At 42.0% G+C, this 20,907-nt stretch overlaps 1 protein-coding gene across 1 annotated transcript in view; it reads left to right on the top strand.

Annotated features, from left to right (window-relative positions):
- The window catches only part of Smyd3 (SET and MYND domain containing 3), a 549,174-nt gene that overhangs the window by 109,337 nt on the left and 418,930 nt on the right, over nucleotides 1–20,907 (top strand). The window contains exons 3-5 of the mRNA XM_051147983.1: nucleotides 1,507–1,614; nucleotides 2,815–2,872; nucleotides 8,732–8,868. Coding sequence (XP_051003940.1) covers nucleotides 1,507–1,614; nucleotides 2,815–2,872; nucleotides 8,732–8,868 — 303 coding nt within the window. The remainder of the gene's footprint in view (nucleotides 1–1,506; nucleotides 1,615–2,814; nucleotides 2,873–8,731; nucleotides 8,869–20,907) is intronic.

The raw sequence follows: 20,907 nt of genomic DNA, 5'->3' as shown, positions 1-20,907 counted from the left end.
GATCTCTTATACAACTTTAATTTTCTTTAAAAAAAAAAATGCAGCACAAGTTGAATTGAACTCATAATGTTTTCAAGGTTAGCCTTGAACTCCCAATCCTGCCTCAGCCTCCTGCCTGAATTATAGGCACATCATCCTTGGCTCTCTTTTTCTTATCTCCTCCTCCTCCCTCATCACCGCCCCTCTGCCTTAATGGCATTAAAGCTTGAGCCAGGCCTTCATGTACTCTATGACTGAGCGCCATGCTCGGCTCTTCTCATGAACATAGGACCAGTGTAGTCCTGCTTAGCTGTGAGCGAGGTATACATATGGGAAGGAAAGGAGGATTTCATACAGGTTCGTTCTAATCAAGGTGAGCAACTACAAGTGGTGTTGATAGTGGAGGTCATGGGCTTGTAAACAGTGTTTCCCAAACCTAGGGCGCAGGCCAGGCCGACACAGGAAGTCTTTTGAAGCAAAAGGCTCACTAGAACACAGTATACTCAGATGTGTAATAGTTTTGAAGTACGAATGTGTGGGCCACTAGGTATGTCAGAGATAGAACATACGAGGCGAGCTGTTGCCCTCTCCTCAGGGATTGTATTCTTCCCTTTAGTGAGTCCACTCATGTCCTGCTACGTGACCAGCTTGCTGCTCTCTCCAGCCTCATCATGAGTTTGGTCATCAGAAAACTATCTTCTGAACTACATGGTTTTTATGGAAAGGACTCTATGATGATTAAGCTAGGACATAAGTATGACCTCGTACAGTCCTGAACAAACTATATATTTATGGCTTAGCTCATTTTGTGATGCCTTTGAGAGCCACATGTAGTCTTTATGGCTTTGCATCTGTAACCCACCTGGTATGTCTGACTATTTACAGTGAGGTGGAAACTCAGAATGCTGGCTTCCCTGTTTTGATTTCCCTTAGCCACATGATTTATTATTATTATTATTATTTTGCTTTGAGGGACATTTTCTTTAAGATACTATTATATACATTACAAGATGTTAAGTTTAAGTATTAAGAAAGGCCCACTGAGGCTGGGCGTGGTGGCGCACACCTGTAATCCCAGCACTCGGAAGGCAGAGGCAGGTGGATCACTGTGAGTTCGAAGCCAGCCTGGTCTACAAAGCAAGTCCAAGACAACCAAGATAACACAGAGAAACCCTGTCTCGAAAAACTAAAAAAAAAAAAAAAAAAAAAAGAAAGGAAAGAAAAGAAAAGAAAAGAAAAGAAAGGCCCACTGGTTCTTACTATGTAATCTCCCAGCCTGGTAATGATCAGAGGTCAAATTAAAGGACAAAGTGAAGCTGAGGTATTGGTATCGTTTTCTGTTGACTACCTACGCGACAAAGACTAAGTTCTGGATCATTTGCAGTATTACAAATGAATTTTGTATTTTGCAGTTTTATGTAGACTGTTGAAATTAAATTAATGTTGATGATTCTCAGTGTTCAAAACTGGTTTGAATGAACGTTGACTTTCGCCTCTGGCTCTCTTCCCTGCTCTTTGTTTTCACAGAAAAAAGCTTGGCCGGACCACAAGAGGGAATGCAAATGTCTTAAAAGCTGCAAGCCCAGATATCCACCTGACTCTGTGAGACTTCTGGGCAGGGTTATCGTCAAGCTTGTGAGTACTAAGCTCATGGGAGGAGCACCTGCTGGCTCTGTTCCTACTTAAGGTTGGGACTGGAGTCATGTTAAGGTGGATGGTGGATTAATCCAGGCAGTGTTAGCACAAGAAGCTCGTGTTTCTATTAGTCATTGGCTTGATGGCAGTGAGGTGCACAGCCCGTCTGTAGAGATACTGTAATCTCTTTCTTGAATAGTCTTGAGGTAACACATGTTAGCAACTGGTACTCAATATGTTTGCTTTGTAACTTTCTTCTGTGAATATACTACAGGTATGAGCCTTCATTAGACAATTAGTTATATTGAATTTAATTAAATTAAATAGAAATTAATTAAATAATATTGATATGCTAAATTGACAAGTTCTTCTTTTTTTAATAGAGCCAGGATTAGGATTTCTGCAGCCCTTTTCCTATAGCACAGCTGAGTCTGTAGCCCTGCTCTTATGAAGCTTCTAGACTTAGACGCCCCTCTAGGACTGTAGCATGGCGGTCTCAGATTATGGCGGTGTCTAACTTGGTTCTCTCACTTACTTGTTGACTTTTGATTTTTTATTTTCCTTTTTTTTTTCACCCTGAACTTTGAAAGAGGCTTTGAGACTGTAGAAGTGTGGAACTTCTTATAAAGGAGTTTTCATTTGGAGATAAAACTTCTCAGATGAAGTTGCAAGTTAGATTTTTAAAGTTTTGCTAAGTAAGTTCAAAAAAGTGCTGAAGAGGCCTGGAGACCGGACTCCCAGTGTGTGCTGGTGCTTGCTGCCCAGCCTGATGGCCCGAATTCTGTTTCTGGAAGTTTGCAAAAGAAGAAGAAAACTGTTTTCTTAAGTTGTCCTCACAGCACGCTTGGGCACGCACGGGGGGGTGGGGGGGGGAGACAGACACAGCGCACAGACACACACAGAATAAAAAAATACATATTTTAAAAGTTATAAAGAAAAATGAGAGAAAACTGATAGTTCAAAAACTTTCGCTGAAGCTGGGTATGGTGACCCCCGCGTTTAATCCCAGTACTCATGAGATGGAGGCAGGTGGATCTCTGTGTGTTCCAGACCAGCTTGGTCTACAGAGTAATTTCCAGGCTAGCCAGGGCTACACAGTGATATAGTGATACATCATGTCTCAAAAGAAGCAAATAAAACAAGTCATCAGAACAACCAGCACTTACCTTGTTTTTGGTATTTTCTCCTTTTCCTTCACAGATGGATGAAAAACCCTCAGAGTCAGAGAAACTTTACTCATTTTATGATCTGGAGTCCAGTAAGTGGTTATTCATTAGCATCTTAAAATTAAATCTGCTCTTTATCTGCTGAGCTTCCTTCCTCCCTCTACCTCCTTTTCTCTCATCTTTTTAGAGTTTCAGTCTAGGGCAGTGGTTCTCAGCCTATGGGAAAACACATATTTCCAGTATCTTAGGAACAGAGACACAGCTCAGTAGCAAAATTATAGTTATGAAGTAGCAGTGAAAATAATTTTATGGTTGGAGTCACCACAACATGAGGAACCATATTAAAGGGTCACGGTATTAGGAAGGTTGAGAACCCCCCTGGTCTAGGGCCGCACTCATGGTGAGCACATGCATAGCCACTGAGCTGCCTCCCCAAACTGCTTTTAATAGCAACTGTGTTTATTACATGAAACAAAGCTAAAGAAAGATTTTGGTTTTTGAAACAATTAACACATCAGTTTGTCTAGTTGACTCTTTTGTAGATTGGGCTGCTGTCTAGTTGACTCTTTTGAGATTGGGCCACTGTCTAGTTGACTCTTTTGTAGATTGGGCCACTGTCTAGTTGACTCTAGGGTAGATTGGGCCACTATCTAGTTGACTCTAGGGTAGATTGGGCCACTGTCTAGTTGACTCTAGGGTAGATTGTGTTGCTGTCTAGTTGACTCTAGGGTAGATTGTGTTGCTGTCTAGTTGACTCTAGGGTAGATTGTGTTGCTGTCTAGTTGACTCTAGGGTAGATTGTGTTGCTGTCTAGTTGACTCTAGGGTAGATTGTGTTGCTGTCTAGTTGACTCTAGGGTAGATTGTGTTGCTGTCTAGTTGACTCTAGGGTAGATTGTGTTGCTGTCTAGTTGACTCTAAGGTAGATTGTGTTGCTGTCTAGTTGACTCTAGGGTAGATTGGGCCGCTGTCTAGTTGACTCTAGGGTAGATTGGGCCGCTGTCTAGTTGAGTCTCAGGTAGATTGGGCCGCTGTCTAGTTGAGTCTCAGGTAGATTGGGCCACACGTAAGTTTGTGAAGATCTGTAGTAGGCAGAATAGTGTAATTGATTAAATGGACCTGTCTTCCTAGGGAAACTGGTGATGGTTGGCACTATTAAGTATTATTAAATATAGTGTGAATGTTAGTTTTGTAAGTTTTTTTTCACTATACAAGTATTTTTTTTTTCCTCTCCATTGTTAAGTGAAACTCTACAATGAAAGTAGGAAGTTCAGGCCTTTCAATGACAGCACATGAGCCCTTCCTGTATTCTTGGAAGCCTCCAGCCAGGAACTGCCAGCTGAACAGTTTTCCTTTCCTGGTACCTGATTGGATTGTGCTTGTTCAAGCGAGGTTAATTTTAACATTTAGTGATCACTTTGAGATTGCTCCAGCTTTAAGAACTCCTGTGTCAGGAGGTCTTGGTCCAGCAACAGTCACTCCAGACACCCTGCACTGGCCTGAGAAGGTCACATCTCGAGCCAAGTCACCCTGCCACTGTCCTCATTCAGGACGGGGTGGAAACACCACTTCATGAAACCAGAAAGAGTTGGGTTGATTAAACCCAAAACTGTTTTTTGATTGGTACAAATGCAATCCTTCATTTGCATACCATACTTAACTCTGTTTCTGGCTCTGTCATCAGCAGGCCCGTCATCTACTTTTCCAGTTGGTCTGAAGACTTCTTCCTGTGTTGACCCTGGTGTTTTAACATTTAGCCCAATGAAAAAGCTTCTCTTAAGTGGCCTCCTCCTGACTACCTCTGGTTTTGTTATAGGTAGAATAGAGTGGGCTGGTAGCATGAGGAGGTGGTGTAGTGGAGTAACACCTGCGACAGGCTAGCTGAAGAGTGAGTGACTGCCTCAGGGCTAGAGAGCAAAAGCTGTGCAGTTGTTGAAGAAGCAAACTTCAGAAGGCAGCGGGGCAAGAGACTGGGGCCGTTGGTCCCTGGAAGACTTCTCAGAGTTGCCACACCCTGAAGATAGAAGGTTCCTACATCTAAGGTGCTTGAGTGCTACAACGCTAGTGTTGGGGTCCTGACACCCAGGCCTCAAGAGCTGTCCTACTTAGCTGGTGCGACTGCTGCCAGCTGCTTGTCGTTTAGAGCCGAGGATATTGCTGGCCACTTTGTGTTGATTTGGTAGCACTGGAGTCAGGGCTGTGCGTCTCTAAGCTGTGTGCCCAGTGTGATAAGTCTTTGGCTCCTAAGGTCTGGAGTCATACAACTGTAGTTCTTCAGACTTGAAGCTTTTGAATCTGTTAATCCAACCCATGGATCCTGTGTAGAAACCAGGGATCTCAGTCATTTTGTTAGTAACGGAGCTGTTAGTCCAACTGACGCTTTGTCTTCTGTTTGTTCCTCCCTTTGTCCCTTCTCACCTTTCTTGCTTTCCTTTGCATGTTAGTGAGGAGTGGTGTGGTGAACAGTGGCAGCCTGGGGAATCCCCTAGGGTCGCCATTCCTTCAGACTCTAGGGCAAGCTGCAGGTGCAGAAGACAGGCTCCCTGACAGTACTGAGCACTCCCTAGCCTACCATGGTGCTTGCCAGCTGCCATGGATGCCTTAAGGCTCCCCAGCTGTGGAGTCAAGCACAGCCAGGTTGATTTGGCTTTTGTACAGTCACTGGTCCTCCTCATTGAGGTTGTTAAGTGGTTCCAGTCTGAAACCAGCTACAACTTGTAGACTACATTTGTTACACAGTTTATCACTTCCGGTTGGAGATGAATGGGAAATTGACCCCTAGATTTATAGTCCTGGGACCCCACATGCCAACGCTAATAAACCGTTAGTTAAGAATCGTGGGTCCATTATTCTGTTGGGCAAATAATTAGAAGAAAATATGCAAACCTGTCACGAGGAAGTGACAGTTAGTTCAATTTGATGTGCCTTTTCAAGTTTTGATAGAGAACTAATTAGTCATTTTCCGTTGTAGAACTGCTAGATAATTAGCACCATTTACAGTGAATTTGACTATTAACATTCGCCCTGCAGCAGCAAGCCATTACATGCCTTCGGCGAAATGCTCTCAGGTGCTGTTAGTCTGATGGCACACTTTTACCAACACACCGTTTGCAGTATAACTTAAACTAATGTTCAAGGAGGTCCTCTGTGTGTGTAGATCTTTTAGAAAATTGTAATTGACATATGAAGCATCTATCCAAGCTAATGAGTCTAGTGTATGTAATATAATATATAACAATAAAAATCAGGGTAGTTAGCATTTCCATTTCAAAAAATGTACATTTGTATGTATTGGGAACCTTTTAAAAGTTGAAGTATTACAATAAGTAATGATAATGTGAGAGTGACAGGTGTTTTATGTCAGAAATTTATTGTGTTTTGTGTCGGGAACCTTTTGACTATTTCTATCTAGTAAGGACTTAAATCTGTATGCTCTAGAGTAGCAGTGCTGACTCTACCTAGCTAACTGCATTTTGGTACCCGTTATCTGACTCATCTTCATCCCACTCCTCTGTCCTTTCTCTCATCTGATGACCTCTGCTTCAGTGTTCCTGTGAGAGCCTCCTCCATCCTGGTTTGCTTTCATTGTCAACTTGATCCAGCCTGCGAGGAGAAGCCTCACATGAGAGTTGCTTAGCTCTAGTTGGATTGTGGACATGTCTGTGAGGGACTGTCTCCATCCTCAGTTCATGTAGGAGAGCCCAGCCCACTCCTCGAGCAAGTGGTGTTCACCCATGGTTTCTGCCCCGACTTCCCTCAGTGACCTGGAAGTGGAAAGCAGATTAAACCCTTCCTTTCCTGAGTTACTTTTTGTCAGGGTTTTTTTTTTGTCACACAGCGAATGAGAATGTGTGATATTTGTTTCTGTGCCTGGCTTATTCACCTAACATTATGTTCATCAATTTTATCCCACGGATGAAAAAAACAGCCTTTCACTATTTTTTTTTAAACCCCTGGGCAGTGTCTTGCTGCATATAGGTACCATATTTTCTGCTCATCCTGATTTCATGTTTTGAGTACTGCCGTAAACACGGACGGATGACACCCTGTTGGCAAAACATGTTTTGCACAATGACTATATAACTCTGCATCTTTGCCAGAATTTATTATTTCATGCTTTTGATTAGTAACTATTCTATCTGGAGGGAGATGATATTTCATCATTTTAGTTCACATTTCCTGATGATTAGCACTGTGGAGTATTTTGTCATGTACCTGCTCACCATTTGTTTGTTTGTTTGTTTGTTTGTTTATTTATTTATTTATTGAGTATTACCTGTCCAGAGCATGCACTTTCCTTTAAATGGGGTCTTCATCTTCTTTCATATATTTATTGAGTTATTTTGAATTCCTTATATATTCTCTATATTAGTCTCTTGTGGTAAATCCCTTGCAGGTTTTTCTTCAGTTATGTAGGCTGTCTCTTTGCTGTGTCAATTGTATTCTTTGTGCAGATATTTTTGTTGTTGTTGTTTGATTGCATATTATTTTCTAGTTTCTGTTGCTCTTGATGGTATGCTGGGGTCATATCCCAAAACTTTGTGCTCAGGTCAGTGTCCTAAACCTTTTCCTTTATTCCCCCCCCCCTAATAACTTTATGGTTTAGGACCATATGCATTTTTGGGGTGTTTGATATTGTTTTGTGTATGAAGGGAGATAGGGCTTTAGTTTCATTCCCTGTACATAAATAGCCACCTTCCTAGTGTAATTTCTTGACAGCACTGTCTTCCTTAATGGATATTTGTGGCACCTTTGCTGACAGTCATTTTGCTGTGTGTGTATTGATGAATTTCTGGCCCCTCTGTTCTGGCCTCTGTTGTCGTGCCAGGGCCTTACTCTTCGGTGATGATAGATAGATGGTTTTTAAATCAGACATCGCTAACTTTTTTCCTTGGGCTTGCTTTGGCTTTCTGATTCTTTCTCCTGTTCCTGTGAAGGGCATTGTGCATCTAGTCCTTGCGTTACTGAGGTACTGTGGGCATCTTAATGATATTAATTGTTGTAACTTGCAGACATGGGTTGTCTTCTTTAATGCTTAATTCCCTCCCTCCCTCCCTCCCTCCCTCCCTCCCTCCCTCCCTCCGTCTCTTGTTCAATTCTTCCTTCCATGCCCTCTTCAGTGTCTTCCCATCAGGATTTTGTGATTGCAGAGAGCTTTCCCCTTTTTGTTTAAATTTCTTCCTATATGTTTCGTTTTGGGGGGCGGTCACAATTGTGACTCACATCATTTTGTTTGATTTGTCATTAAGTTTGCTATGAATGTATAAAAAGTCTTAGTAATTTTTATGCCAGTTTTGTATCCCAAAACATTACAGAATTATTTTATCCATTTTAGCTCTTTCCTTGTGTCTGGAAGCTTTCTCTTTAAAGAACAGAAGCGCGGCTGCCTCCAGGCCCACTTGCGCTCGTCCAACCTGGAAATAACTCGAGGTTGATATTTCTTCAGGTCATCCATGTTTTTGTTATGATTCACATTTTGTCTGACAAATTTCAGTTGTATAAACTTCATATGAACTTTCAATATCTAGTTTTCTGTCTTTTTAACCTCTCAGATAATACTCTTTATCAGGCAGTTGTGACCTACTTGTGACTTATTACGGAGAAAAGTCAGTTTAAATTCACCGACTTAATAAGGATTTATGATGGCGGAGATATGCTCTGTAATGTAAAAGAGCTGGTAATGTGCATCTGATTTTGGTTTATTGTGTTTTAAAAACCTGTACGTGTGTTTGTGTATTTTTTGATAGCTGTTTGACATATTTTGTGGAGAAAGTTGTACAGATTTTAACCAATAAAATATGTATCATGATTTGTAGTTGTCAAAAGAATAAAAGGTTGTCCGGATAGATTATATGTCAGGAAGTATCCTTTTAATACTTAGCATTTGAATACCTGAAAACTATCCATGACGTTCACTTGGTGACTATACTATTTGTTTTCTTTACAAAAAAGATATTAACAAACTCACTGAAGATAAGAAGGAGGGCCTGAGGCAACTTGCAATGACATTTAAACATTTCATGAGAGAAGAAATACAGGACGCGTCACAGCTGCCGCCTGCTTTTGACCTTTTTGAAGCCTTTGCAAAAGTAAGTTTGAAGTTCAGTCCCTTTGCTGATGCTGTAAGTCAGCTCTTTACCCTTTATTTCCTGGTCATTTGCAGACGCCTCTAGAGCACCGATGGGACATTGAAGACCGTTAATGTTCTATGTCACCCTCTATCTGAGTGAACAGGGTGTGAGAGAAGCCAGGGTTGTCTGCACTGAGAAGCGTGTTACCTTTCTGTTCTTTCAGCATTTTCACTTGGTGATTATTTGTTGTTAATACTGCAAACATCTCCTTCAGGGAGTTTGCGCTCCTTTTTCAGAAGAACACGACATATATATTTCATTACTTTCTACTGAAGGATTTCACTTTATTATTGGATTTATTTTTTATTTTGGTTGTTTTAGCCAACCAAAACAATCTATTAGAATCTATTCTGATTAAGTGACTTAAATTATATGAAAGCATAGTGAATTCCTAGGTTAGGGATAGAGAACAGATTTACTTAAGTGTTTCATTTGTGCTCTGTTAGTGGGAGTTGCATGAAGTGTTCTATTTGGAAACAGAATGTCTTGTTCTGCAAGTTTGCTTTGGTCCAGGCAGCAAGGATGCTGTCGTGGAGGATGGCGCATGCCTGGCACTCCCACACTGCTGTGGATCTGTTGTCTTCGCCCATTTGTTTTCAATGTTCATCACATTTACAGTGGAAGATGACTTTGCCCTTACCTTGAAATTCGTAAAGCCTATTTTTATAACATTCCATGATTATTTTGAGGTATGCATTCAAAACTACCTATTTTGTAAGACGGTAAATGCGATTAGTTTGAGTGCTGGAGATTTATTCTAGTTTTTTCTTCTAAGTTATTTTTGTTCTTTAAAGTATGACCTACGGTTTTCTGATAATATAATCTTAGTATTATATTCTGCCTTGTCTATAATTTAAAATTGGATTGAAACATAGTGGCTACTCTGCATGTTTGCTTCATGTCCTTGAAAAATTACAGCTTCTAGTATATGCACAGTGCACACAGCTTCTTTGATGTTAAACACTGTGAGACAGCAGCTTTTGTTTTACTGTGGGTGGTACTTCATTTCTCATGTTAATAATGTGACTATTCTGTGGTGTCATTTGTTGTTGAAAAATCTTCCATAACATGTGTACTCTCTAGCAATATTCGTGCAAAATGCCTTAAAACATTGTTAAATTTAAAACGTGAGTTGATGCCTTATTTTGGTTGTTTATTGTTAAATAGTTTTATTTTATTTTATTTGAGACAAGATCTCTCTGTATAGTCTTGGCTGACCAAGAACTCACTCTGTAGACCAGGCTGGCCTTGAACTCACGCTGTAGACCAGGCTGGCCTCGAACTTGCAGAGCTCTAGCTTCCTCTACCTCCCGAGTGCTGGAGTTAAAGACGTGTGGCATCTTTGCTCAGCTTGTCAAACTTTTTTATTCTTATTTTTGGTTTTTTGAGACAGGGTTTCTCTGTGTATCCTTGACTGTCCTGGACTCGCTCTGTAGACCAGGCTGACCTTGAACTTACAGTGATCTGCCTGCCTCTGCCTCCGAGTGCTGGGATTAATTGTTACACATTTTTAATGACATTTATTTTCTGAAACTCTTTGCATGTGGCATATGGAGATTATTCTGGCACTGTGGTGAAAGGCATCAGGGGCCAAACTTTCAATAGTAAGCTGCCCTCCTTCCCATATGCTTGTAGATGCACTTGCTGTAAGAGTGGAGTGTTTAGGGCTCGGGGGAGGGCTCTGGTGCAAAAGTGCTGAGCACACAAGCAGAAGCTCCTGACTTCCAACCCCAGCACCCATGGCTATGGTGATGCATGCTTGCAATCCTCGTGCATAAGAAGTGGTGACAAGTGGTGGGGCACACTGGCCCCCTAGCCTTGTCCATGCAGGAAGTCCCAGGTCCCACGGAAAAAGTCTGTGCCAGAAAACCAAGGTGTCTGGTTCCTGAGGAGCAACAGAAGAACCCACACAACGCAAATGCATGCACATGTGTGCACACACAGGGGAAACATAATACACCATTGAGACTCTGGAGAATAAAAGTCAGAGCAAAGCAGATAATTAACTGAGCTTCTGGGCTTCTTAACCAGTGTCATTAGTTAATATTTTGCCATGTGTGATTATTCTCTGCTCACAAATTCATCTGTAGAAGAGATCACTCTCTTGCTTTTCCTGTCTCAGGAAAATGATCTTAATCAAGGGAATCAGTGTCCTGCAAACTGCAGAGAGGAGCCAGTCACCCCAAAGCATGTATAGGAGCCTGAGTGCCGTTTCCAGCACACTGGGCACGTGTGGAGGGCACTGGGCGGAGAACCTTTCTCCACTCTCCCAGCCCGAACCCATTTTATTATCATTTTATAGTTAGCCGGAGTGAGGAAATGGGTGTTACCACAATGCATGCCCTACAGTAAGCTGCTTCTGCTTGCCACATGCAAACTGTCAATCCACGGGACTTCCGTGTGGTCTTCTCCTCCTTGGACTTTGAAATGGGGCTTTTCCTGGCCTCGATAAAAAGACCGTGTGTTCTGGTTTGGTTTTGGTCTCTTTCTCTTATATCCATTTATGTTCTATATTACCACTAGACTTGCTAAACTTTTCTTTTAACCTTGGTCTTTGTCACCAAAGGTCCGTGGAATATTTTGGTAGGAATTAGTTGCGTTTTTTCAAGCCCGGCGCGGTAGAGGACACAGTGGCTGATCCCTCGGAGCTTTCTCTTCTGGTGGCTTTAGATGTTGAACCACCTGGAGTTTCTGGTGGAAGAGTAATGGCTTTCCCGTGTTAGGAAGGTTCTTAGACTGCGCCATGTGTCTGCTTCGAAAGTCCTAGCTTTGCCCAGCCAGTTCCCCTCAACACTCTAGAGACCTTACTGTGTAGTTATTACATGGGTTGCAGTCAGAAGCCTTCTTCCTTTGTACTCGCTTCTTAGTACGCCATTGGGTTTGTTTTTATCACCTCTACGTAAGCCCACATGTGAACAGCAATTAGCATGTGGATCCTAGGCTATTCCCCTGTGATATATATTTTGATGTACTTGTGACTTGGTTGTGAAAATGAGCGCCACGAGATACATCGAAATGGATTCTTTTTTCTAGTGTGGATATCAAGGAGGCCCCTCACATGGAAATAGAAACTGACCCGAGTTTGAGAAGAGAAGACGTACTGGCAGCTTGTCCACAGTTGTCTTGAATGGCTGGTGGGGGAGGGGAGCGTGGTGGAGCAGATTGGCTACCACTGGGGCCTAGGAAAACACCAGCATCCAAGGTGGAAGACTGAGAAGAGTGATCTGTGGAAGGTAGGCTCAGTTGTGTGCTACTTCCGGTCAGCATTTGAGCAAAAGCTGGATGTTTACCGTTTGCGTTGAAGTTGACCGCCATGACCTCCAGGATTCCCACATAAGGAGAGTGGAGGCCTTGAAATCTGGTGGGTGGTGGGGAGGCCGGAGAAGATCATAAAAGCCTTTAACTGTGTAGTAGTGGTTTCCTTTTAAACTTAAGTTTATGTTATGTTTAGTGTATGTACTTCAGGCCATAAAACCATGACACTTGAGGAATGGCGGCAGATGTTGACTGACTTCCACAGTAGTAGAGGCAGCTGAAGGCAAGAGGTGGCTGGAGATGTCAGTGAGAACAGCGGCTAGTCATCTGCTCGTCAGAGATGAGGGCCTGGCTCTCCCTTTCTCTCCTCCCTGCAAGCCTTCCCCGCTCTTCCCACACCACACATTTGCTCTTAGTTTCTCATGAGGTGTCTACTTAAGTTGTGATGTAGACTTTTCTGGGGAGGACAACTGCTCTAATGAAATTTTCAGATTGAGTCCCAAACATTTGTGCCAAATACAGACAGAATACACTGCTAGTTACAGCCAGTAACTGACACAACCAGAAAAGAGCAGCCAGTGGGAGGATCGATCCTTTACTTATTTAAGGGTTTGTTTTATTTTATTACTTTGTGTGTATGAGTCCCACCTTCATTCAGTTAAGTGCGCCACATGTGTGCTGAGCCCACGCAGGCCAGAAGACAGTGTTGGGCCCCTTGGAACTGGAGTTACATACAGTTGTGAGCTGCCGTGTGGGTGCTGGGTATCACCCATGGGTCCTGTGGAAGAGCAGCCAGTGCTCTTAACTGCTGAGCTGCCTCTGCAGCCCTGGGAGGACAGATTTAAATGGAGACCATGTAGTTTGACACTTCTCCAAGCAAGAAGTGAATTTCTGCTGATCTGTATTTGTTTATCTGTGCGTGTGTATGTATGTGTGTGTGTGTGCATGCATGCGTGTGTGTTTGTATGTGCATAGGAATAAAATAATACCTCCTTTGTGGATAAAAAGAAGGACTAAGTGTAAGTTGCTTGGTCAGATGCCTGGCGCACACTATGAATGTCAGCCACTGTTGCTTCACTCTCCTCGTTATTGGTATTTGAGTATAAAATGTCAGCGTTTTATGTCTCTCAGTGCTGTCGTTCAGAGTTGAGCATAGGCTATGGCTGATTGTAAACTAGAGTTTCAGACCGTTGCTCAGTGTTGTGCTCAGCGCTGATGTCTCTTGAGGTGTCGTGAATCACCTGCTTTGATGAGGAGACATTTTGCAGATAGAAAATAGTATCTACCCTCGTAGGCTGTTGTTCCAGTCTACAGCTATTGAGGCAAAAGTCCGCTTCGGCCGTCACTCGGCAACGCACTGACTCCTGGGTGATTTCGGGGTTTCTGTAGGTAGTGTAAAAAGGAGGCGAGCAATGAGCTCTCGTTCATACTTGTACCTGAAGAGGAAAGAACTAAATTACAAGTGTTTCAGTTATTATGGTTTTCTGAAATGGACTGCACCATATAATATTTCTGTTCATCACAATTGTTGGAAATGTTTATGAATAGGCCAAACATAACTTCAGCAAACAGCTTTTGAGGTTTTTATTAATGCACAGAAAATATTTGTTTATGGGTTAATACAGGGTTCTAGAAAAATGATGTCTTTTATTATGGGCTCGTAACTTTTGTAAATGTGAATTCTGACTGATTAGAAACATGATAAGATCTGAGCAATGAAGTAGAAACCGAGCGGGTCTCACAGAGTGTTTCAGAAATAGACATTAAATTGGAAGCAGTGGAGTAACAGTGATCTTCCTGACATAAAACACACGTCAGGGTTCCTGGAGCGCCGCAGCACTGTTTAATTTCCCAGTGTTGGGCCATTGGCATGAATATTTTTGATTAGAAATTCCACGTATGTTTAAGATGCTTCCTCCCTCTTTCCCCATCAAACAAAATAGTAATTCTCCTGGTCACATTTTTTATTCTTTAAGGCATATATACCTTCTTAGATGTAATTTTCAATTTCATAAAATGCAATTTTTAATGCTTTTGGTTGCTTTTGCTTTGTATGCTGGTTGTATGAATTTGAAAGAGGATATTAGAAGGTGCTATTTCTTTTTGGTATTAGGACACTGGAATTTTCTATTCTGCTATATCATGAGCAAATTCTTTTTATTTTTGATTGGAGAATCCAGAATTTGTTATAACAAGAAACTTATGGATTAATAAGATTAAAAGATATATTGATTAAATATTTTGAGGGACACCAGAGATAAGGCCAAATAAAACTCGACTTGGCTTGTACTTAAATTGTAACTTGCATTTAGCTGGTGTTTACTGTCAGGATGTCAAGTGCTGATAAATAATCTACCTCATTTTTAATTTTAGTAATTAAGTAACCCTTTCATATATATACTCTTTTTAAATTCTCTTGGAGACAGCACATCAGTAAAAATAAAGAGTGAAACTGACCTTGCTGTATTCAATCATCAGTCTCGAACCTTTGGCTGATTTGCTTTAGCTGTCTGCTGTCTGCTGTCTGGGCTGATGTTGGGTGACCCCAGGGCTCTGTGTTGTCTAATTTGCAGGCAGAATATTACCTCTCGTTTTGAAAGGTCATGAGTATGTACATGTTTGCCACTTGAGGGCTTCAAGTTCACATTGGACTAAATTTTAGAGCCTTTTTTGTTGATGAGCTCAATTGGCTTTCACTATTGCTGCAGCGTGCTATAAAGTAGTAAGGAAAGTAATTTTTTTGAATTAATAAAGTGATGGATTATCTAATTACAAAGTTGGTGTGAGATGGCCATATTGTAACTTTGACTGCTTTACTAGACAATCTCAGTTGCTGATCAGATGAGCCGGGGGTCCATTAAGGGAAAAATATGCTATTAAATATTTAATCCTGAGAGGGAGCCGCCATCCCAGGACTGCTAACCCCGGGCATGTGCGGGGTGTGCATACCTATGTGCTTGGTAGGAACTTCTCGAAGAGACACTTCGGTGTGCTCAGGGCAGCTGCTCGAAGCCCTCGTTGTTGGGACTGTTCTTCTGTAGATTCAAGACACGTTTATTCTCAAAGATGCATGTCAGCCCTTCATGAAAAGTGAAGTTTGTAGGACACTTGAGCTTTGGAGACAAAACAAATCATCACTTGAATTTTAATGGTGGTACTATTGATGATGTTCTTCTCTTTCAGCCATTCGGCTGAGACTTCTCATGTACATGCAAATAACCTATGGTAGGTGTGTGTGTGTGTGTGTGTGTGTGTGTGTGTTTTTCCTAAAGATTTATTTATTTATTATTATGTATACAGTGGTCTGCCTGCATGTACATCTGCAGGCAGAGGAGGACATCAGATCACATTATAGATGGTTGTGAACCACCATGTAGTTGCTGGGAATTGAACTCATGACCTCTGGAAGAGCAATCAGTGCTCTTAACCGCTGAGCCATCTCTCCAGCCCTAGGTGTGTGTTTATCACGGTGAAGGACCAGGTACCTTCTAATGTCTGAGGGTGGAACATAATTAGTGAGTTCTGTATCAGCATTTTTATTTATACCTGTGCTGCCCAAGGTTAATTGCTTATTTTAGGTCTATTGCTTTGGTTAAAAGTATCGTGTGACTGTTTGCCAAGCCTTTACTTATTTGTTTGAGTGTCTATCTTGCCATTAGTTTAAATAAAGATGATCTTTGAAGATGGCAGTGTTGTGAAACAGGAGGTGTTATAATCATTGCTTTTGCCCTTTCTCCTTGGGCTATTGTGCCACTACAGGACAGTGACCTGGAATCAGGAATTGCGTTTCATTGGAATCCCTAGCAAACATCCCTGTTTAATGCCAAATAAAATACTACGGAACAATTAGGTGCCTCTCCTGTTTTGTGGATATTACTTTAATAACTATTTACAAATAGTAATTCATAAGTATGCACTAGCCATCATTAATATCATGGTAAAAGTCATGGACTTTAGTAATTTAGCTGTCAGGTCAGTGTGATCGGCAGACTGCTGTTTCAGGGAGTGAAACTTGCTGTATTAATTACTCCAGGGCTCAGGAACCCTTTCTGTAAGATGCATGCCCATGACCGTGTCATGGTGGCTTGAAATCTAACATGTGTGTATATGACTGTATCATCATGGCAGCTTGAAGACAGATGTTTACATGTGGAAAGAACACAACTGTGGTCTGTCCCTGAGGCAGTTTTTCAAAAAATTATTTATTTTAAATTGACAAAAAAAAAAAATCCTAGTTTATCATTGATGTAAATTCATTCATTTTTATCTATCTGTCATCTATCTATATCCATCCATCCATCCATCTATCCATCCATCCATCCATCCATCTTCTTGATTCTACTGTGCCAGATTCCCGAGTACTGAGATTTACAGGTGTGTTCCACCATACCCAGTCATCCAGATATTTTGAAATCTGTAACTTTAAGAAATGGCGAAATAGACTTCATTAGCACACATGTTACCTCTCGGGGTGTTGTCTTAATTTTGCTGTGGCAGCCAAAAGCCTGGGCCATGTGTTAGGGAGGGAAGGACATAGCTGTGCGCTAACGAAGCACTGCTTGTGAACACAGAACATCAGTTTCCATCTATTTTGACACATCCTGGAATGGTCTTCTGTTAATTTTCCCCAGTAACCTTTAAAAATACATGAGCACTGTGTTAGCTTGCAGGATACATTAAAGCAGATGGTGGGCCAGATTTGGCCTGTGGGCCACTATTTGGCAAACTATGAATCTTCTTTGTGAGCCAGAGGATTTTCTGCACATCCTAGGAAACAGAATGTACTGTCAGAAAATTCTTTAATTAAAAAAAAAAAAACCGCAGGGGTGGTGGTGAGTAGGAAATGTTTTACCTTTTCTCAAAAGCCATTAGTTCTGTTGCTTTTGGTTTCCAGTACTATTTATAAGCACGTGTATATTGACACAATAGCTGGATTTGCATTTATTTTTAACTCTAAAATAATTTAATTCAGTAATTTTTAAAGTCTTTCAATTCATTAAAACAGTGAATAAGAGATGCAGTTATACTACTAAGGAGAGAGAGAGAAAATTGTCAAATAGAGAAAACATATAATTATTATTGTCTTATATATTTAAAATACATTGTTTTTGTTTACATGTATTTTGAGACAGGGTCTCACTATGTAGTCCTGCTTGGCTTAGAACTTGCTATGTAGACGAGGCTGGGCCTTGGAACTCACAGATATCCACCTGCTCTGCCTCCCAAATGCTGGGATTAAAACATGTACCACTACCATGTCTAGATTATTTTAATTCAGTTGTTTTCAAAGGGGGGGGGAGAGAGAGAGAGAGAATGAGAATGAGAGAGAGATGGGGGGGGTTTGCTTGAGGAAATGGTGATGAGAGGGCAGCTTGGTTGGCTTTCTTCTACTGTGGGTTTTGGGGATGGAACTAAAGTAAGCAGGGTGTGTATGGCAAATGCAATTTTTTTTCTTTTTCTTTTTTCTTTTTCTTTGCCGTGCAGTGCTTTGTTTGTATGGCAGAGGCAGAGCCATCTCTCCATCTTTTGTCTCATATTTAGTTTTATGAGACAAGGTTTTGCATCATGGCCCAGGCTGGCCAGGAACTTTTAATCCTCCCACCTCATGTCTGTCTCCTGCTTGCTGGCGTTCTTTGTGAACATCCCCGTTGGCTGTGTTTATTGTTTATGGTTTTAGAGCTATAGATGTTATATTTCCTTCTTTTTCCTGATATGCAGCATGAAGATGTAATTTTATGTTACTGTTAGAAATATTTTAATTGAATATGTCAGGTTCAAAATTGGTGTGTTTGTATGTGTGTGTGTGTTCGCTGTGTGTGGGCTCACATACATGTGGAGGCCAGAGGTTGATAATGACTTTCTCCTTCTACTTTAATCTTTTGAGATCATGCCTCTCATGATCCCAATTGGTCTGGACAGTCTGTCCATACCAAGAACCTGCCTTCCTGATGCTGGGCTGCAGAGCTTGGTGTGCCAGGGTCTCTTCATGTGGGTGTTGGAATCTGACCTCTGGCCCTCATATTTGCACATCACGTGCTTTCACACACCAAACCATCTGCCCAGCCTGAGGTTCAAAACTCTCTGTTTGATTCGTTAGGTTAGCCTTTTGTTTTTATTATTGTCCTCACACTACACTGTGATTTGTCTGTTCCTGTTAAATTGAGCCGGGCAGGGCTTTTCCTGAGAGAAGAACAAATATATTTTAGAGGCGTGATGTTAATAGTGACCAGGAGTGTCATAAATTGCTCTGTTACATTTTATAATAAGCAATAGCAGAGTTATAGTTTTTGAGATTAGGAATCATTTGTTGTCCTTTGATGTGGAAAATAAGGTGATATGATACATTAGCAGAAGTGAAGAGGCAACTTAGGTGGTGACTTCTATAAGCCAGGTTTAAAAGTAAAAATGTGCCCTGTTCAAGGGCAAAAGTAGCCCCGTACCATCTAGCAGTGGGTGGTCAAAGATACAGTGCTCAGGGTTACATGCCTAAAAGGGACATGTCCCAGCAAGTACTGGTCTCTAAAGCATGTTGAAGAAAAGCCAGAAAGCCATTTTTAGCCACACTGGCGGAGCGTCCTTTAGAATTAGATGCTTCAAAGATGAATTAGGCTGCTCTGATATAACTGGAAGGTGCCTTTCCCTGGAAGGCTTCCATTAAGAATTGGAGTGTGAAGCCAGGCGAGGTGGGAGGCAGGGAGGCAGGGAGGCAGGGAGGCAGGGAGGCAGGGAGGCAGAGGCAGGTGGATCTCTGTGAGTTTGAGGCCAGCCTGGTCCACAAAGTGAGTTCAAGACAGCCAAGGCTACACAGAGAAATCCTTTCTTTAAAAAAAAAAAAAAAAAAAAAAAAAAAAGGAATGAGAGTACCTGAGTGGGGGCTCTCAGTATATAGTTGGGCCAGATGATAAGTGGCATGGGGTTTGTGAAATTGTTGTGTTCCTGGTGCCTCAGGTGGCTGCAGGATTTTTGCCTCAGCCTGTCTTCTAAGGTTTGCTTCTCACTAAAGCTTCAGCCCAAGACTTCAGTCAGATCCACCCGAGGGCTGGCCTTTTCATTTTGTAAAATCAGTCACCACTGCTGGTGATTGTGAGGACGTGTAAGCTGCAGGCATTTTTTTTTTTTTCCAGACTCTCTTAGGCGGTGACCCTCATGAAAACAACATAGCCATGCCCCCTGCTTCCTTCATTCATTATGATAATACTCTGCTGAACGATGACAGAAATAGTCCACCCTATAACCTGCCCAGCTCTTCTCCTCCTCCTCTCCCATGATGCACCAGGTGACGGGAAGAAAGCTGAGTTCATCTGTGTTCTGTTTTGACACTTTTTCCCTTTTTGACTAGTTCAGGAACTACCCGCTGAATTAAAGTAAAAATGTGGTAGAACACAAACTTAGTCGACTAATATCACACCAGCTCACCAGCAGCCTTTGTTTCTTCAGTTGAAAAATCATCTATATAAAGCCAGGAGATTAAGAATGTTTGATGTAACAGTATTATTCCCATGAACACCAGAAACCGGATTAGGTTATCTCTATGTACACTGAAGAATTTCAGCAGTAGAGATCCCGTGTGTCTCGTGTTTAAAGTGACTGTGATTTGCCACATCAGCTGAGTCTTCTCACTTCAGGTGTCTTGATTATAGACCGAATTTCTGCATTACACATTAACAATATGTGAATCTGTTTGTAGTTCAGTCCCTCTGGCCTAGTGTATATACTCTAGGAAGCCAATGGGTGTTAGACAGTGGTGCTGGGCTGCGTGTTTTCTCAGTACATCAAGGGGCAGTTGAAGGGTTGGCACAGGGTGCCCAGCGTTGTGCTCTCCAGTTCTACTTTTCGTATTTTATCTTCGCATACTGCTCTGCATATGCAGTCACTGTCATCTCCTCCAGCAGCCCCATGAGTTGCTCCAGTTATTACAGCCTTTTGAGGTGAGCGGATGTGTAAGTGTGGGGACCAGAGCTTTATCCTGGCTTTCTCATTGCCACGCTCCGGCTGCCCTCCATCCTTCACACTGCGTTCTGTGTTGTGGGTGTCCCGTGGCAGGGCTGTAATTACGAAGGATGTAATCCACAGGAGTAAGTAAGTAAGAACATCTGCTAGCATGTCTCTTTCTAGTAGGAAATGTCATTACAGGCAGAGCAGAGCAGTACATCTTAAAACGGGCTTTCTCGCTGATTATTCTTTAAAGATTTATTTATTTATGTATATACATGTATGCCTGCATGCCAGAAGAGGGCGTCAGATCCCATTATAGATGATTGTGAGCCACCATGGGGTTGCTGGGAATTGAACTGAGGACCTTTGGAAGCGCAGGCGGTGCTCTTAACCTCTGAGCCATCTCTCCAGCCCAAATATGTGAATCTTAAGTGGTGATGCTCAGCTCTGGAAATCTTTGACTGTTCTCTGTGGTGTGATCTGTCCCTAGTTCATTCACCATTTTACTTTATCAGTGATCCTTCGCTGATTCCCCTCTCACTGTTGGCTGGTGAGGTCCACAGCTGTGGCTTTCCCACCGGGGGGGGGGGGGGAGAGAGAGAGAGAGAGAGAGAGAGAGAGAGAGAGAGAGAGAGTTTCCACAGCTGTGACTTCCCACCTGTGCCTTGAGAAAACTGAAGGCGTCACTCCTTCAGCCTTGGTGGTTTTTTTCTAAGCTTTCATCTGGTGTTTTCCATTTATTAATAGCAATTTTCACTTGGACAACTTGTCTTTACTTCAGATTCATCATTGCCAAATTTGTAAGCC

The sequence above is a fragment of the Acomys russatus genome, chromosome 6 (assembly GCF_903995435.1).
Source record: "Acomys russatus chromosome 6, mAcoRus1.1, whole genome shotgun sequence".
Classification (NCBI taxonomy): Eukaryota; Metazoa; Chordata; class Mammalia; order Rodentia; family Muridae; genus Acomys; species Acomys russatus.
Note: the sequence above shows the minus strand (reverse complement) of the source record. Positions and strands in the feature narration are given on the sequence as shown.